The 27,795-nt window shown below is 45.7% G+C and overlaps 2 protein-coding genes and 1 long non-coding RNA gene across 22 annotated transcripts in view; 2 read left to right on the top strand and 1 right to left on the bottom strand.

The window, feature by feature from the left end:
• Positions 1-21,879, bottom strand: part of LOC143905783 (diacylglycerol kinase eta) — a 33,797-nt gene extending 11,918 nt beyond the window's left edge. For 6 of the 12 annotated variants that reach the window (XM_077421375.1, XM_077421393.1, XM_077421378.1 and 3 more), the window contains exons 1-2: positions 671-1,130; positions 475-572 (exon numbers count right to left, since the gene is read on the bottom strand). In XM_077421375.1, coding sequence (XP_077277501.1) covers positions 475-572; positions 671-779 — 207 coding nt within the window. In that variant the 5' untranslated portion in view covers positions 780-1,130. The other 6 variants (XM_077421409.1, XM_077421411.1, XM_077421456.1 and 3 more) reach the window with 4 other exon arrangements.
• On the top strand, positions 40-10,965 carry LOC143905934 (uncharacterized). Of its 8 annotated transcripts, none has more exons than XR_013259387.1 (5): positions 40-417; positions 1,882-1,933; positions 2,026-2,306; positions 3,109-3,205; positions 7,678-10,965. It is a non-coding gene; the product is annotated as an uncharacterized LOC143905934 (long non-coding RNA). The 8 variants fall into 8 exon arrangements; XR_013259374.1 differs by having other exon boundaries at positions 7,675-10,965; XR_013259389.1 differs by lacking the exon at positions 7,678-10,965 and adding an exon at positions 5,606-7,666.
• An 804-nt stretch (positions 21,880-22,683) lies between the features above and the next one.
• Btbd9 (BTB (POZ) domain containing 9) lies at positions 22,684-27,682 on the top strand. 2 transcript variants are annotated; one of them, XM_077421502.1, is made up of 9 exons: positions 22,684-23,850; positions 23,943-24,095; positions 24,197-24,386; positions 24,482-24,870; positions 25,020-25,157; positions 25,335-25,465; positions 25,549-25,677; positions 25,755-25,944; positions 26,026-27,682. In XM_077421502.1, the coding sequence occupies exons 1-9, from the start codon at positions 23,536-23,538 to the stop codon at positions 26,227-26,229; spliced, it is 1,839 nt and encodes a 612-aa protein (XP_077277628.1). In that variant the 5' UTR covers positions 22,684-23,535; the 3' UTR covers positions 26,230-27,682. The 2 variants fall into 2 exon arrangements, with proteins under 2 accessions (XP_077277628.1, XP_077277619.1); XM_077421493.1 differs by having other exon boundaries at positions 24,179-24,386.
• Positions 27,683-27,795: the final 113 nt, after the last annotated feature.

The following is a 27,795-nucleotide window of genomic DNA, read 5'->3' as shown; positions in this document are numbered from 1 at the left end:
CAGAAATAATTTGTTAAAGCAGGGAATAGTTGGTATATAAAAAGTACATGTAAATATGAACTTTTCATATACCAACTATTCTCTGCTTTAACAATTTTATTTCTGTTTCGTTAACTTCAACACTTAATATCTGTAACATAAATATAATTTCAAATTATGTTACACTTCTGACTTATACCAACCAAACAGTTGTCACGTGATCTGCTGCATGCGCGTGCGGCCACTGAGCATGCGCGTGTGGCCGCAGGGCATGGTCGTAGTCGCTGCATCTCGTCGGTATGACAGGAATCATAACCTGATTCCTGTCAACTTTAACCGTTAATATCTCGCTTCGCGGGGCAGAGCGACCCTTTTTTCTGCCAGATTCGGTCGTTTCGTGCAAAAACGCGTCGATTAAGCCCAAGTTGAACGAAATCGGTGAGTAGGCCACTATTCTTCAGATTTACCCTAGCTAGATATAGGAACGAATTTGACCTCGACTCGCTCGCGACTCGCGACGCTCATTGCAGCTCGCAGCCTTGCAGCTCGTTGCTGATATCGCTGGTAAGCTGGTTGCTGTTCGGTTTCGTTGCCTATAAACAATCGATAATGGCATTGTGGCACGAAGACAGGAAGCGATTAGAGACTCTCGGGCAAGCTAATTAGAGAGCTGTCTCGCCGTCGCGCTCACCCTCGGTGTTCGGACCCTCGCTCTCGCATTCCTTCCTTCCGCGTGTAAAGGTTAACCCTTGCGGTTGTTGTACCTTGAATCGGGAACGGGCCCTCCGTTGCTTCGACATCGGACATCTGAACCGCGACCGCGACCACCGCGATTCGCGGCCCAACGACGGCAACGACGCGACCGCATCCGCGCGCGCCGCGAGCACCGTTTACCGTTCCGGCAAGCGCTGCCTCACGACTCACGACCTGGCCCCGGCGGCGGCGGCACGGCATATCACGCAATGTCATGAGTCACGATTGTCACGCGCGACCAGTAGTCGACCAGTCGACCACCGACCTCACCGACGACCAACGATGGCGGTGGTGACTGTGGCGAGACACGTCCGGACTCCGGGCCCCGGGCGGGCTTGCCGGCTTGACGCTCGCCGCAACGGTAACCGTAACCGTGCAGGCCCGCTACCCGTTACCAGCTATTTAGTTTATTTCGCGGCCTCTGCCTCTGTTCGCCGCGCCGCTCCGTTCCGCGCCGCGCGCCGCGCCGCGTGTCACACATACACGATGCACGGGCGACACCACGTGCGGTGCGCGGTGCGCCATTGTGTCCGACGCCGACGCGCGCTTTCACGCTACGTCACGAGGCGAAAAAACGCGCGCGGCGAGGCTGTCAATAAATCAGCTTGGCTGCGCCGCGAGGCCCGCGAGGGGGTTATCGCGCGCTTATCCGCCACGCATGGCGCGAAGCGCGAAGCCCGAATAATGCCTCCCAGCTGGTCCCGGCCCTCTCCGCTCCCGCAGTTCATCCTGTCCAGCGGGTCCAGCCGCCCCGTGGCTCACAGCTCATGGCTCGTGGCTCGTGGCGTCGTGGACAGCAGTCGTATGTGTTGTAGGTTGTAGTTATTGACAGACTATCTCCCCGGACGAGGGTCGCCCACGCGCGGCGGCGCAACGCACATTTCTCAATTTAAAAAAAGACACGTTACATGTGGCTTTATTCCTATTTCCTCCCTCTAACAATGAGACCATGCATGAACGTATACGTAACATACGTGCATATATACGTATGCGTATCACGATCGCGTGGTCGCGATAACGCGATATTGCCCTGCGCCGAGTCCGAAATTGCTTTGCGCAGCTTTCGCTCGCTGTTCGCTCTCTCGTCGATTCTACCAAGATCTTTATTTTTCATACTTAAATATCTTTAATAAGGGAAGATTATTTCAGGAAACGAGAGGTGCGGGGGACACCCGGGGTCGCCGCGGCCGCGCCGGTGAGGGTACTCGTCTTTCTCATTTCAATCTCAAGAGGACGCAGGTATATAATATTTACGTTGCGTCGGTATTTCATCTCATCTCGTTCAATTTACAGAGGGACTAGGGAGTAGGGAGATATCCCTTTCCACGTGGCACGTGGCGATCTAACGAAAGAACAAGTTACGGAAAAGTGGACAATGATACTTGCCCGATGGACGCGGAATGCCGAATGCCTCTCTAGCTCATTGTCAGAGGCAGAGCACTGATCTCGTAAACCAGGGATCGTAAGTTCAATTCTCACAGGAGGCGATTCTTTTTGTTCGCCAAAGAATTACCAACTTCCGAGCGCGTCAATCCTAATATTGCTATTGTCATTTAGCAACGGTTCTCGAATCAGTAAGTTATCAAGCACTGTACTATTTTGTTGATAAGACCTCTCACGTCCGATTTCTCGTAAAAACGAAAAGTTCTTTACGTTCGTTACTCACGTGGTTTCTTCTTAACGTAATTATTCGCGTGAGGTGTATTTTACACCCCAACGCGTTATATCTCTTATATAATTTTCATTATATTTTCTTTGACGATTTACCATGAAATAAAGGTTGATGGTATATCCTGTATACACATCTTCTAAATCTAGATAACGATATGTGTTAACGCAAAAGTTGTTTATTGTGAAGCACGTTGGGCAACATTCGATCGATAAAAATGTTTCACTGGGCTAACTTGATGGATTTCTGAGGCTGAGGTGTGTATCTTACACCTCACGCGAGTAACGTTAGAGTTGGGTGCTCACAGTCACGTAAAGGTTACGACAAAGTTTCGGCGTATCTCCCCCTCCCCTCTCTCTCTCTCTCTCTCAATAATAAAATAAAGTCTATATATGTACAATATATACGACGGCGCGGTATGGATGACGTGCGAACCCATCCAGCTATTATTCCGACCGACTTGAATCTTTCAGCGGCCGAATCGCGAAAAGAATTCAGCGACGGTAAATCAAACTCGTCCCTCTCGGGTTTTGAGAATCTATTACGGAGTCGATTATTGGAGGGGTGGTAATGGTGGTATCGGGGTAAATCGGCGCGGCGCGGAGGGAGGAGACAATTATTGACGACGCGGAGGCGGACCCATCTTCCTTGCCGCAGCGCTGGCCGGCTGGCCGGTATTTGCTTTATTGTTAAGGCCACTTTTCCAGCCCCGAGGGTGGCGGCGTAGGTGTTGGATGGACGCATCGTCGGAGCGGAACCGAGCCTGTTCGCGCGACGTGCAACGTGCGACGTGTTGAATGCTAGGTAAGTTCCGGAGGCCTCGTGTCGGTCGATCAGGTGTCGCGCGTCTGCCTTTTGTGTCGCATCCATTCTCGTCCCGTGCTTTCACGCCGCGAGTCGCGATATCGAAATTCGAACGCGACCGGTGTTTGTGCGGCCGTCGCGCGACCACTCCCAACCACCCCCAACCACTCCCGAGGCCGATCTATTTATCGCGCGTTGAAAAAAAACTCGCGTTTTCTTCGTCTCGCGTGTCCACGATGTCCTCGAATGATCAATAATATCAATACGATACGTGCGACATTATACATTGCGATATACAATTATATACAAGAGTCAATACAAAAGTATGAGATTTCTGTTTATTGAACGTTTTTTGAAGAGATAACCTTTTGTAATACAAGAGTCGTTACGTATTATGGAAGTAACGTCTCCTAATTTTTTTTTCCTTTTGAATCTGACGTCATAAAAAATTTTGCGTTGTACTGAATTGTTACTTGAAGTCTCTAGCTGCATTATGTTGAATGTGGTCATCAATTACGTTAGTGTGTCACACGAACAGTTCAAACTGATGTGTGTGTGTGTGTGTGCGCGCGTAATAGACAAGGACCATTTCTGAAATACGAATAGATTTCAATACTCACTTCTTCCACGGTAAGAAATTCAACCACGTGCACCGCCCTTGTCTATTACGCACATGACTGAAACATGCACCAGTTCAAACTGCTCGTGTGAGATACTTGACATACTCACGTAAATGATGACAACACCACTCAACGCAACGCAACTAGAAACTCCAAGTAATAACTCGTTGAAACGCAAAATTTTCTATGGCGTCAGATTCGAAAGAAAACTATTAAGAGGCATTACTTTCGTACCGAGACCCTCGTTATATCTACATTATATTGTATACCGTATACCGACCGTAAAATGCTGGTATTATCGTCGCGTTCTCTCGCGCTTCGCGAAATTCAATGCGGTCCATGCCAAGTAACATGGCCGATGAATCCACTCTCCGTAACCGAGTTTAATTGGCTTCAGTCCGAATGCAATCGTTGTGTAGATTCCGAGCCGTTTGGTCGCCAGCGACGGTATTGTTTGGGACAACTCAGCGCGCGGCGCGACGCGAGGGAGACTGCGCGTTTTCACGATAAACGGATAATTTCCCGGGACGGGAAATTATTTTCCTGTCGAGCGCTCGTAAAACACGCGTGACTTGTACCTATATGTCGAAAGGCATCGAGCGAGATGACCCGCGACCCGCGATGATTATCGCTCGCAGGACGCAGCGTAATCGCGCCAATTACCGTGTATCCCGGCCATGTAGAGATCGCGGTCGCCCGGAGTGGGTGAGGAACTGAGGAATGACAGAGGGAAGGCATAACGACCGCGGCCGCGCGGAGCATAACGGCGCGGAGAAGGTAATGGACTTTCCTTATTGGCGCGAATATTCATCCCTAGTCCAAGGGCGAGCGTCGAGATTACCGAATCGCGGGAAGGGAAAAAGGCCTCCCTCGTCCTTCGCGTCCCGTTCAATTAATCATCGTCGCCGGATAACTCGACCGATCAATCATCGCGCGATGCCGCGTGACTGATTATCCCCGTGTCTGTCGAGTCTCCTCTACGCAATTCAACATCCCCTTCGGGGTCTCTGGAATTGGCCGGCGCGGGCGCGGGCGCGACGCGTGAAAACGGACCCGATAGAGACCCTGTATAATAAGCTACTGGCCTGGCCATAAGGCCAGTTTTGTCAAAATCATACGAGAGAGAAGGATATATATTCTCATATCGCTTTCGCTTTCTCTTTCTGTTCTCTTGCTTTTGACAAAACTGGCGGACCAATCGAAAACTGCAGGTTGTCTTATATAGCCAGTCTCTTATTATATAAAACCTAGACCTGAGACCCCTGAGATGCGCGATGCGCGGCCTGTTACGAGTTACGAGCTGGATGCTGGATCGGCAGATCGTTACGGAGCAGCAGCGGAGCATGCTCACGTTTCTGCCAACTCGAGGAGTAAATTGCGAGTTTTCTCGACTTTGAGAAAATTAATTTCCTCGAGCACTTGAAAAGCGTGTCGGACCGAAAAATCTCGATCTATTAGCAGTTTTATCGTTATTAATCGTATCGCTCCCACGGCCTTCGATGCCCGAGATGTTTAGGCACGCGCTCTCTCTTTCAACTAGGTCAGACCCGACGCGGGGACGCTCTACTTAATTCATTTAGAACGCGCGGCTCTCTCGAACGCGAAAGCTCGCGGCAACACCTGGATATATATGTATATATACCTATATATGTATACGTGGACCGAGAAACTCGCTGTAGCTATATTATCGCTCGATGTTGCGTCTCTTGTGTTAATAAAAATATGGCAATTTGAATGACCAATGATGAATGATTAATATACGTTTCTCTCGCGTTGCCAGATAACAATACTGCAGGGAACTACTGTCAGGAATATAATCCCCAACTTGGATGTGTAGAGTGTTTTTATCGCGTTAAGCGTTAAGCCGATCTAACGATAAGTTGTACGTATTATATTATAATAAGATTTATTATTATTATACGGTACGTCAAACAAATCGATGGCGCTACGACTTTTCGCGTGAATTCTGTCTTTTCATTAACGACGTCGAGATGTATTTGCATTCAAACGAGATGAAAATTAAAAAGAAAGAGAGGATGGATGAACCTTATCGTTTATATTCAAGGTACTTTTTATCGATATTTTACAAATATTAGATGAGCGAAGGTAAGAAGAAAAGTGAGGGCGACCAAAAAGTCGAGCAAAAGCCATCACTTCTCGGTTCCGTCCTTCCACCTGCGTCATTCCCCGTATTGCGCGACAAAAAATAAGCTACGTTCTCGCGATGGTCCCCCGTCTTTCTCAACCCCCTATGTATTACCGTGCCATACATATTTTATGAACGAACGTAGCCTCTGGCATAAGCCGAGAGAAAGAGGGAGAGGGGGACACCACGTCACGCAATTCCGGCGCGTGCGGGCGACGAGAAAACGAGGCCGACCGCTCTGAAAGCTCTGAATTCTCAATATCGTGTACTGGATATGTTGCCTGCTTGTGCGCCGCTCGCGACCGCCGCCGTGACCTTCTGACCTGGAAATTCATTCCATCCTGGCGCGAGCTGCCGAATCCGCGGGGCCGTGGAAGCGGTGGAAGGATCGATCATCCCTTAAATTACCGAGTGTCTTCGGCCGTGTGTTACGACATTAAACGAAGATGTCGGCATCTCGCTTATCAATCCAGGGCTACCGTCAGATTCCTAGCGATGATATAGATGGATCCCCGGATCCGGAGATCGATAGACACATCTGACGGGTGTCTAAATTTCGCTTCGTTGAACACGTATAGAACAGAGATAAATCGGAATTGCAGTCGCTTCTGGCAGATTTTCCCCATGTGTTTTTCCTTCTGTTGTATCTACAACAATACGCTTCGTATGATTGTACGTCGAAATTAACGTACCTCAGCCCCAAGATATTTCCAGCAGCTTTTACAATTAGTAAGAGATATAAAATGGAAAAGCTCTTTTACCCCCTCGGCTGAAAAACGACGTTCTAATACTTATCGCAAAAAGGGTCAGATACTCTTAGGTCACGGACTCGATTTCAGGTGTTTGCCTCTCGATTATTCCGCGGTGTCATGGGTCAATGCAAAAACGGTGATAAGCTTTCTCATGTTATCATCCCTATGAAAGCCCAATAAGAGTTTCGTTCATCTTACAATTAGTAAAACAATGGTATTACTCATTAACACATAATTATACGATTGTCACTGAAAAAAGCATTACTTCTATTCGTTACGTTGCAACGATCGGAAATATCAATAGCAACTTATTCTGTGCATGAGTTTTCTGCGGATATATTTTCCTACGATAGAAATACTTTCATACGAAGAGGGCACGAAAAATATTATAACGAAATAAAATGTCAACGTTTTTTACAAAGACGCCAATGCTCAGATCCAATAAACTCAAAGACAAGGATGATTTGGCGCTTCTGAGAGAGAGGGAATGTGTGTGTAAATAACAAATAAAAATCGTATTTTCATTGCGTCCTAGCGGAGTTTCGGATGAAGCCAAGGCAAACGCTAAAATTGATCGAATGTATAAGCCGGCACGTTAGTGATTTAATGCGAAAGCGAATATTAGATTGTAAGAAATAAGTCGAATGAGAAAAGGAGAACGTCGCATCCACTTATAAGCCTGTCACGTGCTGTCCAGCGGCAGTGATCTATATCAGAATATTATCCCCCTTGACCCACGGGTGTAATCTAACGTGTCGTGGCACGAATTTATCATGGGATCGTAAGCCGAGCTCTGTGTGTCCTTCCCCCCTCTCTCTCTCTGCCCGTTCTCCACCGCCCTAAAACCACGCACTTTAATTAGCGGCGCACCAACCGCATCGACCATATCCCCGGCCCCATTTATGTCGCGACTCATTACATTATTCTACATACGCCTCCGTCTATTTTTAGTAGCACGTGGCGCGTGCAACAAGCACCGCCGGCTGGATCTAAGCACGGTCTTCTGCATAATGGAACGCGCATATTTTGCCCGGGAGGATACGCGGCACGTGAAAGGTCCTTCCGCTCGCACGCGGATGTAGTCACGGCACATAGACGCTTGGCTCCGCATCATTACAGCTAAATATACATCGAGCAAATGGAGCAACAATGTATATATCACGTCGAACGTATATATTGTAACGTATATACATATATAAGTAATATACGTTACTGCTACCTCGTCTGTTTTTCTTTTGTTTTTTCATTTTATATTTTTTAATTTTTTTATAACGCACAACTGCCTCTCACGCGCGGAACCTTTGCGAACGCAAACATTTTCCTCGTTTAACCAATAATTCTAATGCAAAAATAAAGCAAAACTGCATGCGTGCAATTTTCGCTTTGGGTAATTGCTCTTCAAAAGCGCAACGTGTAGCTTTTACAGCTTTAAGAAGAGACGTAAAACGGTCGTAGGTCGTAATTACAATTACCGTCTTTTTAATGGACGAACGGTGTCGTGCGCGAAAACCCTGATGACGCGGCTGAAAGAGGAGCGACCAAGTGTGGCCGCTTATTCGAGCACGTTGCAGGTTGCAGCTGCATAACTGCGACAATCGCGGTATTAAAATTAATTAAGCCCTGATTCGCGCTGATTATAAAGCGTTGCCCTTAGCGAACGACACTGGATTACAAATTACAATACGGCAAATTGTTCCGCGACCGCGATCGCGACCGGCGTGGCGCGATGGCGCGGCGCACGCGAAATATAGCGCGCTCCAGTTAACCCCCTTATTCGATAAATTCGATTACGGCACGGGGTGGCGCGGGGTACCTCAGCTATTCGAGACATTTCGAGAGCGGACGAAATATGAAAATTTCACGTCGCGTCGCCAGTTGTGCCTTGCTTCTACGCCGAATCTCACCCATTTACAATGGACCCATTTACACTTGACCTTTGCATCGCGCCACGAGTTTCCGATCCCTGTCTCCGCGCCCTGCCGAATGTGGGTCGTGGCTAAATTACGGTCCACGACGCATTTAACCAATATCGAGATGAAACCCTGAAACGCGTTTATTTTATTCCGGCCGTTAGGAGTTCGTTTGTGTTACTTTCTCGAAATATAATATAATTACGAGTGGCGCGCGGTTGTAGGTTGTATATTACGGTATAAAATAAATAAATTTAATTTTATCAAATTAATCTCGTAATAAATTCCACAGTCTTTATCAACACGTTTTACGCGCGATAAAACATTCCCTCGGATAACCGCCGCTCCATTTCCATGATTCACAATGCGCGGATTTTATACGTTGATATATATACGAACGTATATGAAACGATGGAAATAAAATAAAAGAAAGAGAAGGAAGAGCTCTCCTAAATTATTAGCGAGATAAAATCCTATAAAATTTTTAGAAGAGAATAACGCGTTGGAAAAATATCGCGGGTTATCGGAGATGATAATAATTTTTGTCGTTAAATAAAGCTGAGCGTTATAGAGAAATATTTATCGAGACCGAATGAGGTTGTCCGAATAGGGTGGATCGTCGCGTTGAAATGTGCGGGACGGCATGAATATATGTTCTCGGAACAGAGAAAAAAAGACGAGATAGGGGCGAGGCGCGAAGCTATATCGAGGCCCTTTTTATACTACGCGTACATTTCTATATACATATGTAGGTCTATATACGCGTTCGTGCGTGATGAGCGAATTTCGCGTTCCCGTCCACAGACTAATGTGTAAAAACGTGATATCGTCGGGGTGGTGCCGGTGGCCGTCACCGAATAAAACATCCGGAAAATTGATCGACCCATCATTAAACTATATTCTACGCTCTACTACTACTACTGCTAATTTTAACCTGTTTGCGATCAATAAATATGTTTCGCAATTTCACGATTATTAAGAAGCGTTTATTCCTTAATCCTTTCGTTAATCAATTTTTAACGATTGGCGTTACATCCACAGGAAGAGTAATTGGACGCGAATTCATTAATTAATCTACGTCGACCGCGCGGGGTCCAATTAACTTGACTGTCCATGAAAAAAGAAAGTAGTGACAAAAAGTCTGACGACAAGCACGAATATTCTTTTCTTCCACAGTCGGGTAATCTGAATATAATTAACGATAATCCTACGCTTTACTCTTTACTTTGTATAATCCGCTCTTTATAAGGCATGTTTGGATCTTCTGATAAACAAGCGCCTTGTTATCTCGTTACTAATTTCAAGTACGTCTTGTGGATCTTGTAGAAACCAGGTACACATGAAATACACGTGCACAGTACAAAGATTAATAACATATAACATATATAACCGACGCTTGTTGATTAGAGCTTTAATAATTTTCCACATCCTTATTCTCCAATTGATTCCGCGCCGCCACGCGCCGCGCCTACGCCAGTAGAATTTCGTAAACAATTTTGTGGCTTAAACAATCAACTGTCAGACTAATGCAGCGATGCATAAATAATGTAATTAAGTAATCGTGTCGTACCAACTAGAGAACTTACAATTAGGGGGGAAATGACGGGGCGCCGCGGCCACGAGGTTCGCGAAAACAGATTTCAGTACGAACAGGCCGAAGCCTACTACAAATTAGATATCTCCAAGGCTAATAGTACGCATGCGTTTCCCTTTCGATTTTCTGGATTACGTTGTGCAACTTAAAAACGTATTCGTTGTCGACGGACGACGGACGGACGCGGGCTCTATCGGCGACGTAAGTATATCGTATATCGGATCGCGCACACGTGCCATGTACTCAGCCACGCGCGACAATGTACGTGTGCGACCAGTGCGACAATAGATCGCGCGCGCGGAATTATATCCTACTTACATCTCTCGAGCAAGTGCTTGCGCAAGAATAAGAGGACGGTAGAGCAAGAATGAGCAAGAAAAACCTCTCGTCCCAGTTGTGCGATATTGTATTTTAACGGTAATATTGCATCGCGTTCATAATATTTATAATAACATCTATGTAAATATATTGGCCGAAACTCGACTAACAATAAAACTTTAATTTACTTTGGAGTAGATTAGCCGGTCTTGCGGAAAAAAGAAAGTATCTTGACGATACTTAATTTATTCCGTGACATTCTCGACGTGGCGTTATAAACGGCGCTCCTCGCTGCTGACGTTTCACGCGAAATTAAATGTATTCGAATTTTCCGCGAACACCACCGCACAAAAGGCGCTCTCCGAATCTCTGACGTCGGTATATTACGACGTCGCTCGATGATCACAGCCTGTGGGATTCCTGCACCTAGTTGAGAAAATACCATAACGTCAGGCGCGGGTATCCGAGACGAATTGCCGATTACGCTTTGCGGCCGCACGTTTAAATGTGCGATAAACATGCGCGCACATTCGAGAGCATAGCGCTTTTCATAGCGCTATAAATAAACGCGACACGCATAGGTGGTCCGTTACCGTCGCGTCGATGCATCGCGCACCCGCGCCCATCCAGTAGTCCAGAAATGTCTAACAATAAGTTATTAATTTAAGACATACATCGCGGATTAAAGGCCCCCGCGCAATGAGAAATATAAGGAAGAAGGAACAAATATATTAGCGATTACGGATAAGAAATCAGGAATAAAGCTGCAGAGGTGAAACATTAAGCCCATTCTACAATAGCCGTAAAGTATGCATTAAGACGTAAGCAGTAAGCTATTGACTAATGGGATTTTTACAATCCAAGAATGAGATCGGCTGTAGTTGGTCAATTTTTACTGTTCGCGCGTCTTGAAACATACTTCGGGCTTTAATAGACGGCTTCCGATAGGTTAAAAATCTAATGCCCGTGTGTTCTTCCGAGTTCTTCCCTGTTTCCGTTGCCCGTGTTTTTCATCGTGCATCCAGCTTTATTCCTCTCTCTAATTTTTTATCCCTAATCGCTAATATATGTTCCTTGTTCCTTATATTTTTCATTGTACGGAGGCTGCACAATATAACACATCGAGTCGCCTTACTTATGCGCTCCCTTAAGCGTAACGTAAAAAAATATCTGGACTGTTTAGATCTAGGCGGAGGGAAGGAGGGGAAGAGAGAGAATGACGCGAAATTTTATCTCGGCGATACTCAAATGCGGATTAATGAGTGACGACCGGCCAGATAATCATCCGAATAGCATCTCGTTCGTCACGTCGCGCAAATTCAAGAGCAAGCTCGCGCGGACGCGCGATTTAAATAGCTCACCGTATCATTCTGGTCGGGGGATTTAATTGGACGCCCGAGTGGCATGAGGCTGATGGATCGATATCGTAATTAAGAGTTTTCCCGAAATGGCATTCTCTAAACACACACACACACACACACACACACACACATACACACAGAAAGAGAATACGCGCGCGCGTCTAAATCAGTATACTCAATTCCTGATGGCTACGTTGTGCGCGTCAATAAGGCCACTAAAGTCTCTCGCTCGTAAATGCGGTTCACTTCCTACAAAAGGGGTAGAGATGGACCAGATAGCGATGCACTTTCTTCGTCGAAAGGGCCGCGCTCTGTCGCTTCGCCCTTTCGGATCATCCGTCGTCGGAAAAAAGTTGGACGAGGATGCCGGCGAGGCGCGCGGTGTTGCACGCGTGGAAAATTAGCTCTGCGCCGATAAGGTATAAATAAGTTTTAAAATAAACGCGGTCCGCAAATACTTCCGTAAAGGACGTAAAAACCGTAAGAACAATTGTAGCGTATGAGAAGAATGTCCCACCTCGCGCGGCTTTTCCCTTCGTACCGTCTCTGTCGCGTCGCGTCCGTGGAGAGGAGAGAAGAGATCGAGACCGCCGCCGCAGCTCGTTAACTTGTTTGCGGAGCCGCGGTTCTGTGCCCTTATATATTAGGTACGTCGACACACATGCAACTCCGGCGTATGTCCTAATTGCGTTAGCGCCCTTACGCGCCACGTATACGGAGACGTTACTCATCTCGATTCTCGTAACGCGATAACAGTTACGATACCTTTCACGACTATCTCCGCATCCTCTCTTTATCTCCCGTCAACGAGAACGAGATCTCAAGTTCAAGTGTTTGGCTTATTCCGCGCGTCGAGGCTGACGATGAATGGCAGGGTTGGGTTTGCCCGTGCAACACATTGCCGGGGATACAGAAAATTACGGAGAATCGCTCTGCGGGATTTCTAAAATTATATCTCAGCGCGGTGGATAAATAATATAAGGAAAAACACCCTCTCGACCCTCGATTATGGATACATATATACATAGACACGGATATTCGCGTAAATTTTGCTGACAATTTTGCGTGACGAGGATCTTTTTAAAGTTGTCGTATTACAATAGTAAAAATAGCCGGACCGATTGTAAACGACGCACCATTCTCATGGGCCTTTATGCAACCCTCGCAACCATCTTCGTTCGTTCTATGTTCGCAGAAGACGGATGTGTAGCGGCAAAGCTCGATTATTTCCTCGCGCTCCCTTCCTCTGTTCCCCTCCTCGAGACCACTGTGTTTAATATTCTATAAATTCTGCAAGAGAAACGTGAAGCTGATCAAGTTTGCGAAACAGCGAAAATTCTAAAGACATATCGATGGACGTTTCGCGCACAATCGGCGAATCGCGAGGACATAGACGAAAAGGGACGCATCGCGTCCTTCGAATATACGTCCTAGGATATGCGTGAAACTGCGTTTCGAGATACGCTACGTAGCGTCAATTGATAGCGCGCTTGAAATTTCTGCTCGTTCCCATCGCGGAGTTCTCGACTCGAAAGAAAGAGTTAAAGAGCGACGTTACGATAAGGAATAACACATACAAAGAGGCTGTTTCAACACACCCACGGCGCGGCGGCACGGTGCGGCGTAGCTAACGTAGCAATTTTGCGACGCAATCGCGCTCGAATAACGCGGGGTTATACGTGGGAGATATCGTTCACCGGCAAATGCGTAACGTAAACGGTAACATAAGTAACGAGCCGGGCTATTCCAGTGAAAAGCAGCACGAGCAGCACCGACGTTAAGGGTCGTACTTTAGCGCGAGACGTCCGCGTCGCCCGTAAGATGCAATAATCCAAAAGGTCTCGCGGGGCAATAAAAGAAACGAGGACGTATTGCGACGAATGTTGTACGTCAACGGATTCTGCGGGGGAGACACGGGACATAGGGTGCGGCCGATACCCGTGTAAAGTTAGCCCCCCGACTTAAAAAAAAATTAATTTTTTTTTTAGCTCGTTTGATTGCTCATCGTTTGCACATGTATACACATTTCGAATTTTCGTTTGCACACTTCTAGTAAAAAAGTTATTAACATAACAATTTTGGGGGGGGCCAACTTCACATTAGCCCCCCAACTACGAGCAACGTAGATCCAAATAGTCTTAATCGATAGATTTTTGTTTGCACATTTCGAAACAGATCGATTTTTCGTTTGCACACCCTTGGTTAAAAAGTTATTAACAATTAAAGTTTCGAAAACGGTCAAAAATCAACCTGTTTCGAAATGTGCAAACGAAAATCTATCGATTAAGACTATTTGAATCTACGTTGCTCGTATAGTTGGGGGGCTAATGTGAAGTTGGCCCCCCCCAAAATTGTTATGTTAATAACTTTTTTACTAGAAGTAGTGTGCAAACGAAAATTCGAAATGTGCATATACATGCGTGCAAACGATGAGCAATCAAATGAGCTAAAAAAATTAATTTTTTTTTAAGTCGGGAGGCTAACTTTACACGGGTGTGGCCGATTCGAAGCTGTCGCCCTCTCGCCCTCGCGGACTCCGATTATACTCCTCTCCCCGCTGACGGATGCGCGAGATCAAAACTCGATCTCGTGCAACTGGGGCGCGTCGCTCAACGCGAAACCATCGACGTTCCTTCCGAGTCACTCGGCAATACGGAGAACAAGCGGCGTAAAATTCGAGAGAGGTGGCAACGCCAAGTTACCCTGGTATATACCCATTCATATATGTATATATGTATATATATGGTATATGTACATCTCGAGCGGGTCGTTTCGGTATAGAGTGTGGAGAACATTGTAAAATTTTACGAGAAACTTGCCCGGGATATGTCCCAACGGCGAATAGCGTGACTCGACCCCGGGCTCCGGGCTCAACTTCGCTAATGGTCATTAAAATGCCCGAGGGTGCATCACGGATATTACCTGCACGCCTGCACGCCTGCGCGCTATTATTACAACCCGTTATCGCGGCTGGACGCTCGTTAAAAATTTATCTCTACTCGCGCAATGAATAATTCTCTCTTTTTCTGAAATGCCTTTGTAAGCTTTCTTAGACACAGCCGGAAGTGCTAAATGAAATCTGGGAGCACTGCGTAAAGATATACGCATATGTCTCACAACAGATGACAGATGCATCAGCATCGCGCGCCGTCTTTCAGTCGCCGAGCTTCTTTTTCGAGGGCCAATTTTTTGACAATTTGACAATTTCATAAAAATTGAAAATTCTTCGACGTGCAAAATGACTCGTAAAATTAGAATTTGATCCGAGGGTGAGAAAATTTAAGTTCAGCCAAGATTGATCGAGAAATGATTAACGATATTCCGTTATCTACCTCCACTGATGAAATTCAGTTGTAAAGCTATTTTTACACATGTCCCGACATTGAAGCACGGGAACGATCTTCGCGTTCGAATGCTGCGCATTTATATAACTCGCTGTGTCACCACTTATAGACAAATTCTAGGGCAAGTTAGCGTACAAATGTCACAGGCTATTTCTTAAAGCCCGGTGTCCACGATGCAAGAACTGTGTCCAAGTTTCGGTTTAAGCCAATGACTTGACTCGAAAAGTTTCATCTCGAATCAATCGGTATAATTAATGTTTAAAATTATTTATTAGTTTATTAGTTGTCACAAGAGCATGCTGTTCCGTCCTTTCTATAACTTCTGAAATGTACCCGCTTCGTTATCGATTCATTATCGACAATAAAAATGAGTGAAAAGAAACTACTTTTGTCTCGCGTGTAGAACGAAAAAATGTGGACTGACCCGCGCGTTAATTACTCTCTATAGTCTCTAAATCCATATCGCGTCCCCGCACCCCTTTACTCATTCGCGGCTGCGGTTTCGGCGCACGGTTTCTCGCTTTCTTCCTCGCGGGCATATTTAGGTCTCCCACGGGTCATCGACCCGCGAGGATGCTCCGCTCCATTTCATCACCCTCGTATACATCGCACTTTCCTTACTTTCCTCCCTCCCCAAGTATCCCAGCCTACGTCATCGTGGACCATGTACTCGCCTCTCGTTTACCCTATCGCCTATATTGCATTAGCAATCCCCGTCCGGCCCGTCCTCCTCCGAGCCCGAGGGAGGTAGGAAAGAGGACGGGAGAAAATCCATCTACAGAGTTCCTACTCTCTTATAGCCTCGTCGGCTCTGTTTACCTACATCGTGCCGCTCTATCGCTCGGACCGAACTGTATAAATACGCCCCGCTACACAGGCCGATGCCGCCAGCCAGACGCAACACTGAAAACCGAATCGATATACGGAAAATGATTCTCGGCTGGGTACACATCCGCACGCGCTACTCCGCGTTGCCTCCCCCCCCCTCTCTCTCTCTCTCTCCCTACGGCTCGATATTTCTTCCGCTCTGTATATCCATTAAATTCCCATTTTGAGGGAAACTCTCCGCGCGCATTTCCGAGCTCGTTTACCCTGTGTATGATTTATTACCCGCGCGCGCGAGAGCAGGTACACTGTCGCGAGAAAATTGTATTTGTAGCAGCAACTTCTGAGAAATGGGTTTTTGGAGAGAAAGTACGAAATACCTGCCCGAGAGCGGAAAATTTCGTCACGCGGCATGTAACGCACGAGCTGACCGAAACATGGACACCGACCTGCCCGCGAGTTCTTTAGCTGTACACGTCTTCTAAAGCGGATCGAATAGAAAGGAATCGTTGTAGAAAGAGAGAGAGAGAGAGAGAGAGAGAGAGAGAGAGAGAGAGAGAGAGAGAGAGAGAGAGAGAGAGAAAGAAAAGGGACGAGCGAAAGGGATCTCCGGGTTGAGCCGAAAACAAGTTTGGAATAGGAGCGGCGGTTAATAAGACAAGTCACCGGAATTAGAGAACTCAGTTCGGCCCGAGGATTCCGTCCGACCGTCGAGCAGTCTGTTGTTGTCGCGAGAGAAATTATACCGTCGGCGGTGAGTAATAAACTTGAGGAAATATGCCGGGCGCGGCGAAGAAAGAAAATTTAACAAGTTCCCTACTCCTCTTAGGCCAGGCTTAACGACGCGAGAAATTATTCACGAAGCTAATAGCACCGACTATCTACCTAAATCTACCCCAACGCCTAACGCACTTGGCTTAAGTCCAGCCCGGGCCGATCCTAGTCTGACCGGAAAAGAAATGCAAATGTATATATATAACGAGATAATATAATATATATTATATATATATAATACCTATATTATACATCTTACAATTAATTGCATTTTGCGCTCATGGCGTCTATCTAATAATTTCGTCGTCAGATTTAATTGCAAAGAGATGTAACGCCGAGAATCCTCCCTTTGATCTTTCACAATTATAACCGTACCCGTGATACGGGATACGGGATACGGGACGGCAGAGGGAAATCGAATTAATCGGGATTAGTGATAATCAACGTCGGGGCTACATCAGGAACTCCGCGCTCGCGGAGTTAACCCCGTTAAATCTCCTCGTTTCGCTGATTCGTTTTTTTCCTTTCCCGCTTTGCGAAATCGTCCTTCGATCGATCCGCCGACGTCCCCTACCGCGCGCGGGACCAGCGTCGTTAATGCCATTACGTAATAAGAATCGTCCGTCCGATCGCCCCGACGACTGTCGTGTCGCGTCGTGTCGCTGGGAATTGTAATTTATATCCCGCGTGACAACTGCGCGGGAGAAAACTGCGATTATCCGTCGTCGCTCGCGAACGACAACGCGAGCGGCTCCTGTTACGTTCCCAACTCCCATGCAACGTTAATGTTAGGGGGGAAAAAAAAGAGAAGAGAAAAATTATCTCGCGTCGCGTCTGTTTTACTCGCGAATATTAATCGCTGACCTGGCCTCTCCGGGAAAAACCTGATCGTCGGAAACCTGCCATTTCATCGCGCCTCGCCCGCGCCGATACGATAGAGTTAGCCTTTAGCCGAACCGAACCGTCACGTCGCGTCGCGTTACGTCAGTCGCCTTTAATATGTACATTAATTTTCACTGCATCTACGTATAATAGCAGCCGCGGATATTAGTGTTTATCGACCAGTAACGCGCACTACGCGCGAATCCGATATTGAATAGACTCTAAATTACGAGTACCCGCGCGAGTACCTAATGCCTCATATTTATTGGCAGCTCGAATATATCGTCTACGTTCCCTAAAGAGACTCCAGGCAAATCCAATTCCGATAATCGGAGGCCCGAAGGACAGAGGGACTCCGTGAAAAAAATCACTCGATATCCTTAAAGATGCTGTCGGTATCCCGTTTCGAACACGGATACACACACAGCCCAGTCTGCCCAGTTTCTTTTCGTACGTCCGTTAAGTGCTTTGTAACGTGCAACGTGTACGCGTAACACGAAACTGCGTTTCGCCTCGAATTTACTGGTTAAAACGCCCACGGTGAGATTGGAGGACGTATAGGAGAGGACGCACGATCACAGCCAGAAAGAAAACGAAACAAGAGAAAAGAAAAGACGCGAAAGCGATCGGTATCTTGGTCGCGAAACTACAAATACAAATGCAACCTTCCCTCGCGGGAACGAACGTATAGATGCGTCAGGATTCTCAAAATCAAACAATTTACAATAAAAAAATTTTGCCACGGTGAATTATCTTGGCCGTTGATAAGCAAACGAGATACGAGTCAATTTTTTTCAGGGAAGATGAAATAAATTTAAGTGTTGACGCTGAAGCGCGCCAATCGCTGGACAAACAGACGTTATTATATATTTCGGACTTTTCGCTTAAACTTGGGCGATTGTACGACGCACGTAGGGTGTCGTCGTACAACTGCCACTAATATTGAGAAATATTGTCGACGGGTGCTATTAAATTATTTCAGATAGCATGGAATTTGTGACCTAAGCCCTTTTAAGCGAGCGTATAAACAATGCACCCACCCATGCAACGCTCGCGTTCGCCATCGGTAAGCAAGTTATACGAATAAATCAATATCGGGAGGCACACGCTAGAAAGGCCAATATCATTTTGCGCGGCCCGACGCGACGCGCGCGTGAGAGGGAGAGAGGGAGAGAGAGAAGGGTAAATGTCCTCTATATCTAAACTCTAAACCTACGACATTTCTTGCCGCAGAACGTAATATAATAACGGTGATGCGCGTGTAAGATTGACGCGACCGAATTGATAATCCCGAGAATCGAAAAATGTCAAGGGTGACTCCCGCACGATTTTTAGGAATTGTATCGTACGTCTCGACACGACGATGAGAACGGAAGAGACGTAAGTACGTGCCTCTTTGTAAATCAATATTCTGAATTATTACGGACATTTCGAAACGAATGACCCAGACGAAAGAATTTCTACGAAAGAAGGACCGGTAATTATGTTCTTTTAACAGCATCAACGGCTCGCGTAAGATAAGGTAACAAATTTATAATACCGAAAGATTGCGACGCGATCAGCTTACGTCGTCGTTGTGTACGTCGTCGTCGTAATGTCTTAAAAATAAAGAAGAATCAATTCCTCGCGTTGGCTCGCTCTCTGACCGTACCTTGGAGTGTCCGCTTGTTACTCGGGTACTTTTCCTTCGTACGAAGAAGAAGGAATACAAGCTGGATCCAAGCTCCAGTTCCTTTTACGGATTTAAGGCTTTAAGGTATCGAAAGAGACTCGAAGGAGCTCCTCTCGCGAAAACTTTCGACGTCTCCCCGAAGTCTCGTATAAACTTACGTACCTACACACGTCGCGTTGGCGCGGCGCGGCGCGGCGCGTCGTCACTCCCGCTTTGCCCGCTGACCAAATTTTAGTCAACTTGTATACGTGAGTTACTCTTTACGCGCGTTATATTCTCGTTATTCCCCGTGCTATTCCTGCGCGCGTGTAATTGCAAAGCTCTTTAAATCTCCATTTCTCGTTACGCGGATCGCGTGACGCCGGCGGGCATACAATAGTTTTCCATATGACATTTCGCTATGGCATTCGCGCGAAATGTACCCGAGTTGTTCGCACGACGCGCCCGCGCGAGCAACATTATCCCTTGCGGAAACGAACGCGAAGGTAGTATAGGGTTAATAAAAAAAAGAAAAAGAAAAAGAGAAAAATTGGTAAACGATGAATTTAACGAATTTTCTCTCTCACGATCAACTAAACGCACAAGCGCGAGATGCATAATGCCCCTATCGCACTAGCGATTGGCGATTGCGTCTACGTCTCTCGACCACGCAGAAAGTATAGCTGCTGGCGCGCGGTTGCGATTCGCGATTTCCGTTCTGCGTGGTCAAAAGACGTAGACGCAAATGTAAACGCAATCGCCAGGGCATAACGCTTTGTTTCGTTGTCCACGTAGGTGCTCGCGATTACTCGTGTTTATGGATAAAACACCGATTTACCGATCGTTAAACGCCGGCAACGGATAATCGAGCACGTTCCATACTCGATTACACTTTTACTCGGAGTAATACAATATGCTCATCCATGATGTAAATAACAAATATTGATATTCCTTTCGGTGCAATCTCGTGACTGTAAACTCGTAATCAATATCCGTCAGATTCTTATTTATATTATAGTTGCGTGCAATCCTCGCGATCGATAATCTATTATAATTAGGTGAATATGGTTATGTGCTTAATTTATTAGGCACTCCTCCCTACTGTGACGGTGGTGGACATATATAACATACAATATATATATATATGTGTGTGTGTGTGTGTGCGCGCGCGCATAATTCCAAGATTTTGATAAGTAAACTCGCGGGAAAGGAAAGAGCGGCGAGGGAAAGAGCGAGCGTTCTACGACCTATGCCATGCCTTCGATAAAAGTTTTGATAGAGTCGAGCTTGTTCTCCGAATTAATCGAAAGGGAATATGAGATATTTTGGTCGATACTCCGCTGGTACTAATTAAATCCGATTAAAATCGCGATACTTGTCCTCAATTAAAATAAAATTAATATACGATCGCGATGCCGATATCTCGATCAGATGTTCGCTCTGGCGCGAATTTTACAAGTCGTATACAAAAAATGGAATCGCGCTCAAATTTCGCGTTGAAATCAATTTCAAATTTATTATGGTGCGAGTAAAAATTCTCGAGAGTACCTTTAGGTACTCTGAGGAGCATGCCCATGTGCGAGAATCACTCACCATAAGTTAGGACACGTTATTATTAGAGCGTGTGCCAATTAGAGATTTTTAGTCGAGCAGATTTAATAATGGGCCCGAAATCGTTGGCAAGTTAACGATTGACGGATCGGCCCCGATCGGCCGGGCATCGTCCGACATTCGCTACGTACAGCGGACGAGTCACGACTCACGATTCACGAGTCTGACAGGTCTGACTTGACAATAGAGACCCGTACAGCGCACGGTCGCAAGAAGACAAAAGTATTCCACGTGGTTGCATACAATTTTCCGTTTTCTCTCTTTATTACTTTAATAATCAACTATTCCAAGTACGTTGATGTTTGAAAATTTGTATACGTTATTATCTAACTCTATACAAAAACTAAATACTATACGCAACCAAGCAAAGAGTTGCTCCCTTTATGAAGGAAAAAGAAAAGACAAGGGAAAAAAAAGAAAAAAAAAAGGAAGCAAGTTTCACGCTAGATCCATTTCCTTTAGCTGCGCTCTGTCCTGGCCCTCTCCTCGTAATCCATCATGCGCGCTGAGAAAGAGAGTCGGAAATCTGAGGGAAACGGGCGCGTTGTGCGCGCGAGACTTTGAGGTGCGAGATGCGAGATGCGAGGTGCGAGTCCCGGGTCCCGGAATCCGGGATGCGCGTACTCACGTGGGGTTCTCTCCGAGGCGAGGCGAGGCGAGGCGGCGGATGGTAACCAATTCGGTCGCGACGAGGCCGACCGGCCAGCCGGACGGACCGCCCGGCGGAACTGCTGCGACGCTGCTCTCAACTCTAAACTCAAGTCTCAGATGCTCTCCAAGTGGTATATAGCTGGTAGCGACGGCGCATCGCGCCCCGGCGACGTTCGGCGACGTTCGGCCGTCGGTGTCGGTGCCGCGCAGTCGCGCGTCGCGCGGTCGCGCGCCACAACCACAACCGTGTGAACCGGCGCGGGCGCAATCTCGCGCCCTTTATCACAATTATCACTTGTCACGCGGACGGGTCGAAGGTTGAAGGTTGAACCACTTGAACGGGCTCTTTTCTCTTTGATGGCTTTCTTCTCCTCTTTTTCCTTCCATGAGAATGTTCTAACCGAGCGCGAGCGCGACGGTGGTTTGGTCGTTCCCAACCGCGGCAAAAATTGTCTCGGTAACGGCGCTGCGACATAGCGCACGCGAGATTCCAAGAGATTCGCTTCTTCCTCCGTCTCTCATTTTACACTCCTCTTCCTCCAGTTTCTCCTCCACTTGCCGCGAGATAACGTGCCGCGCGCGACGAATAACGTTCTCTAGTTCTCTCGTTTTCTCCTATCGAGACTCGAGAGACCGGAGCCGGAGAAACAAGAGGGGACTCGGAGTTCGGAGTACTGGAGCACTCGAGCTGAGAGAGCAGAGCGGACTGGGTGAGCTACAGCTGCCGACATCGCGCGGCGATCGCGCGAACGCAATGGCGCGATAGTGGGTACCAGTGGGCACTGCGGCACTACTGCACTCTGCACTACCCACCGACCACTGTCGCGCGACGACAAGTCGGCGCGCGGCGCGCTGAGAAAACGGACGTATTACGTTACGATTATATCGTTTGTATATCCAACGCGTGATGTAACGCGTGTAGAATGGGGGCGAATTGATATCTCATACATCCTCGACTTGAGAAAAATTTCATATTATTTAATTTCACTCGTATTCCACGATCACATAAAAAAAAGAAGAAGGCATCGTCAGTCCGTAAGCGGCGCTAACTTCAGGCATCGCACCGCACTATCGCAGCGGCAGAATCGGGCAGAATTCGCAGGTGATCGCAGTGATCGCGGGCGGGCCGCGGGGCGATCGTGATTGATCGTGATTCGGCCTTCGCAGGCTTCGCATAGTTCGCGTAGTTGGACGGGACAGTTCGCGTCGTTATTCGTTCGCATAGATAAGTATACAGGCGATAGGCTACGATCGCCGCGACAGGTGAGAATAGGTGGGATTGGGATAAGGCGGACAAGGCATCGGGAATCGGAAATTGGAAAATCCGATAGTGAGCGGAGTGACGGTGTAGCGGTAGCGAGACGGTCAGTGGCGGTAAAACGTGCTAAAATTTCGTTCGCCACGCGTCAGAGATCAATAACGGTAGCTGCAAGCTGTAACGTAGCGAATAGCGATTTAAGCGATTTTTTATAGTTCATATACGCTCGACGAATCGGACATCGGACTCGGACGGGATCGGGATCGGGCGAGATAATTAATCCAATAATTTTCGTGCGACGCGTTTCGTTCGTTAATTTCATCACCCGCTGAATGAAATCGACGTACGCATGTGTCTATAAAATAAAGAGCCAACTAGGTTTTTGAGAAACTCGCGTCGCGAGTCGCGAGCGTCGCTCGGTCACCCGCGACGCGACGGCTACGACCGTGTGCCTGTGGCGCGGTGGCAGCTGGCAGGTCGCTAATGTTGTGACAGTCGGATCCTAACCTGTTGACCCGTTGACCCGTCGAAAGCTTCCCACGGGGAAAGCGAGGAAAGCTTGGCACAAGCGTGCGTACAAGGATCAAGGGTGTTTAAGGGTGTACATATATCGTCGGTTGCTCATCGACGAAAATGAGCTCGCACCATCATCTGAATTCGTCGTCTGGCGAAATAAATCACATTCACGTTCTCTCCGAAGACATGGGATCGGTTTATCTCTCCGAGGAATATGCCGACGTGACCATAGTAGTGGCGGGTCAAAAGTTTCGTAGTCACAAGCTTATTCTCGCCGCGCGTAGCGAATACTTCCGAGCTCTGTTGTTCGGCGGCATGAAGGAGTCCATGCAAAGCGAAATAGAGCTCCACGCCTCTTCGTTGCCTGCGTTCAAAGGCTTGCTTAAGTACATCTATACCGGACGCATGTCGCTTACCAACGAGCGAGATGAGGTAGGTACCTTGATAATATAATCGTCATTTTTAGGAACCATACGTAGGATCGATTATCCGTGTATCTTCTACTTCGATTCTCTTTGTTACAGGTCATTCTCGATATCCTTGCGTTGGCGCATTTATATGGATTTATGGACTTGGAGGCAGCTATATCTGATTATCTCAGAGAGATATTGAGCATAAAGAATGTATGTTCGATCCTGGATACCGCATTTTTATACCGCTTGGAGTTTCTGACCAACGTTAGTATTATATACGCATCTTTACTCCTCTCTCTCCGTACGTATATAAAATTAAGGTTAACGCGTGATAATTTATCGATTAGCGTGCGATTCGTTTTCAGGTTTGCTTCGAATATATGGACACGCATGCGTCCGAAGTCATACAACACGAGAGTTTCCAACGGTTAAGCTCGTCCGCTCTAACCGAATTGATATCCAGAGATTCCTTCTGTGCGCCAGAAACAGAAATTTTTTCGGGCGTACGATCATGGGTCGATGCCACGTCCGATGTTGATCCAATCCAAGTGCTAGGTAATTTACGAATACACGAATAACTACGCGCGTTAAGCGACCTACTCCGTCGGAACTCGTGCGTAAAATTATTTACGGACGAATAACTTTTACAGCTCAGTTAAGATTGAGTCTAATTCCGTTATCGGATCTTCTGAGCACCGTAAGATCGTCGCAGTTGGTATCGGCGGACGCTCTGTTGGATGCGATCGACGTACAGACGCATACGCCCGACTCGAAACTTCCCTATCGTGGCCATTTGCTCGTCGACGAAAATGTTGCGCACCCGTCTCACGGTGCTCAAGTGTTGCAAGGAGAAATGCGTAGCTTCCTACTTAATGGCGATACGCACAACTATGATATGGAACGCGGTTACACTAGGCACACTATATCCGACACGGAAGAGCATGGGATTCTTATTAAATTAGGATCTCAGTATATTGTAAATCATATAAAAATGTTACTGTGGGATCTTGATTTGCGATCTTATTCTTATTATATAGAGGTACGGCCATTTTGCGGCGACGATATATTATATGATGGACATTAAGCGTTAAACACACGCGCGCGCACACACGCGCACGCACACGTATATATTGCAGATAGATATATTTTCTCTTATTACTTTATGCTTTATGATATATTTTATTAAAGGGATCTATGAATCAAAAGGATTGGGTCATGCTTGTCAATCACAAACATTATTCTTGTCGCAGCTGGCAGTTTTTATATTTCGAGCCAAGGGTAGTACTTTATATTCGTATTGTAGGAACAAATAATACAGTAAATAAGGTGAGTTTTCTAAACTATACATACATATAATCAGAGTGCGTGCGTTCTCGCGCGCGCACGCGCGCGTTTACACATCTATCTATCTATCTATCTATATACGTACATATAAATGCATATACACATAACTGTGAACAAAATAACGCGAAATAAATGATTTAATAAATATTCATTCGATAGGTTTTTCACGTTGTCAACTTTGAAGCGTACTACGTGAATCATACGGTGAAGCTTTCGCAAGGCTTGATTGTACCCACAAAAAATATTGCCACCACCGAGCGAAGCGCGTGCGTTATCGAAGGTGTGAGTAGGTAAGTGAAATTTACCGTCTCTACTTAAAAATCATATCCAATATGTACGTAATACTTACAATTTTCAAGTTTCATTTAATTAGGTCACGTAATAATTTATTGAACGGAGACACGTCCACTTACGATTGGGACAGTGGTTATACGTGCCATCAACTCGGCTCTGGATCTATTCTAGTACAATTAGGCCAGCCGTATATGATAGAATCCATGCGGTACAATTCCTATTTGCGTGCTCTAACGTGCCGTAACGTAACTGTATTTGTTTCTAACTGTTTTCGTATTTGTACAGATTACTACTTTGGGATTGCGACAATCGCTCCTACTCGTATTACATAGAAGTATCGGGCAATGCCTGGAGTTGGGTATTGGTCGCTGATAAAACTAAGGAAGCCTGTCGGTCGTGGCAGACGATACACTTTTATCCGCCCCGTCCAGTAGTTTTTATAAAAATAGTGGGCACTCACAATACCGCAAATGAGGTTCCTACCTAATCAGATCAATTGTCTCGATACATTTGTATGGAACGTACCGGGTAAAGATAATCCGCTGGGTGTTTACAGGTGTTTCACTGCGTTCACTTTGAATGCCCAGCGCCAGTAGACGACAAATATTCAAAATCGCCAACGCAAGAAGGACAAACGTCAACGTCATTGGATGGTGATAATTCCTTACCTTCTCCACCTCCACCACCGTCACCACCTCCTCCTCCTCCTCTTCCCGAGGTAGCTACGGAAGCGGTTCGTATCGATAGCGATGAATCGTAACTCGAAAAATAAAACTGTCCGCGTACGATGACGAAACACGAGTGACAGCTCCGTCGATCATCCTGTGGTTGCCGCTCTTGTTTGGCGATCCAGATGAATTTGACCGATTCGTCAAGTGACCTCGATGCAACTTTTAAGACTGTTCAATAATAATCATTCGATATAAGATTGTAATTAGTCATCTCGTTTTCTCGTTTACGAATTCTACTTTTGTCGTGCCGATAGCTTTAAGTATAAGTGATACGCGCAGCGGCTGCCAATTTTAATCAACGGTATAGCACGTGGCTACTTTTTTTAAACACAAATGTTTGTAATGCGCGATAAAGATTTATTTTAGTATTTATTTTCGCTTTCTAGTTCGGTATGTATAAAGAATCTTTTTTTTTTGTACGACCACCAAATGATTAATGTATCTAAAAGCTATTACTATTTAACGTAATACGTATCCCTTTTTTTATATGTAAAATTTTTGGTATTACGTAAATCATGTAATTGGTTTTTTGCTTTTTAAATGTCTTAATTATCAGTTACTACGAAGATCGTAAAGTATGCCACATAAATTATATTAGGTAATATGTTAATTGTTAAATTAAAAAATTAAATGTTAATTATGTTACATTAAATATTAATTATATTTTATATCATATAATATTAAATATTGGATAATAATATATGAATATCTCTAAATATATTTAGGTACGCAATACTTGACTCTTACTACGCACTCGTGATCTTTGTCGATTCTTCGATCTTTCTCTGTCAATATCTTCCGCGCTATGACGTACTAAACTAATTTATGAACACAAAAAGTATTAATTTATTGATATCGAGCGTACCGAAAAGTCGGAGACTTTCTATCAGTCGAATATATATGACTGTGATAAATTATGATGACAGAAAAATTAAGGATTTCCTATTTTCAGATACTTTACGCTAAAACGTCACGATAAACGAAACGTGATAATAAATTGGCAGCTGCCATAAATTGTTTTGTATAGAAGCTATCTTTCAGTTCTATGTTACCAAATATTTTATAAGCGCGCGATTATCTATAATATCAATACTCTGTTTAATATAATGGTGTCTGGTTTTACAGTATTTCTCATCGTACAAGTACCTTTTTTTTTAGTAGGAATTTTCGATACGATACGATACGAATTTAACCTTGTGTGTGTATGTATGTATATATATATATATATATATATACACCTATAATTCATTATTTTTCTAGTCTATGTATATTGGATGTAGCGTGTCTCGAGAATTTGATTATAATAAATTATACGGAAAAACTCAGTTGCGACGATCAATAAAATATTCCAATATTTTAGAACTCGTTGAACGCGTTATTTCAATCGTCATTCGACTATTATTGGCTGCTCACATTTTTATATCTGTTAAAAATGTCTTGTCTACTTGTCTTGTTAAAAATAAATAAAATTCGTGTTAATTATATATCTTATCTTCTAACTTACAAACATTTATCTTCAAAATGTGATACTTGTGTTTTTCACATTAATTTTGCTAGTGGTAAACGGATTATAAATACTCGTGTATCTGCGAAAC

Source organism: Temnothorax americanus, unplaced genomic scaffold, assembly GCF_048541705.1.
Source record: "Temnothorax americanus isolate GAGA-0224 unplaced genomic scaffold, ASM4854170v1 Scaffold11, whole genome shotgun sequence".
NCBI classification, from domain to species: Eukaryota; Metazoa; Arthropoda; class Insecta; order Hymenoptera; family Formicidae; genus Temnothorax; species Temnothorax americanus.
This window is presented reverse-complemented; position numbering and strand designations above follow the sequence as displayed.

Coding starts and splice junctions, on each gene's coding strand:
- Btbd9 (XM_077421493.1), top strand. CDS start 23,536: ATGAGCTCGCACCATCATCTGAATTCGTCGTCTGGCGAAATAAATCAC. Junction 25,466..25,548: donor GTTATCGAAGGTGTGAGTAG/GTAAGTGAAATT, acceptor TCATTTAATTAG/GTCACGTAATAATTTATTGA. Junction 25,945..26,025: donor CTCACAATACCGCAAATGAG/GTTCCTACCTAA, acceptor GGGTGTTTACAG/GTGTTTCACTGCGTTCACTT.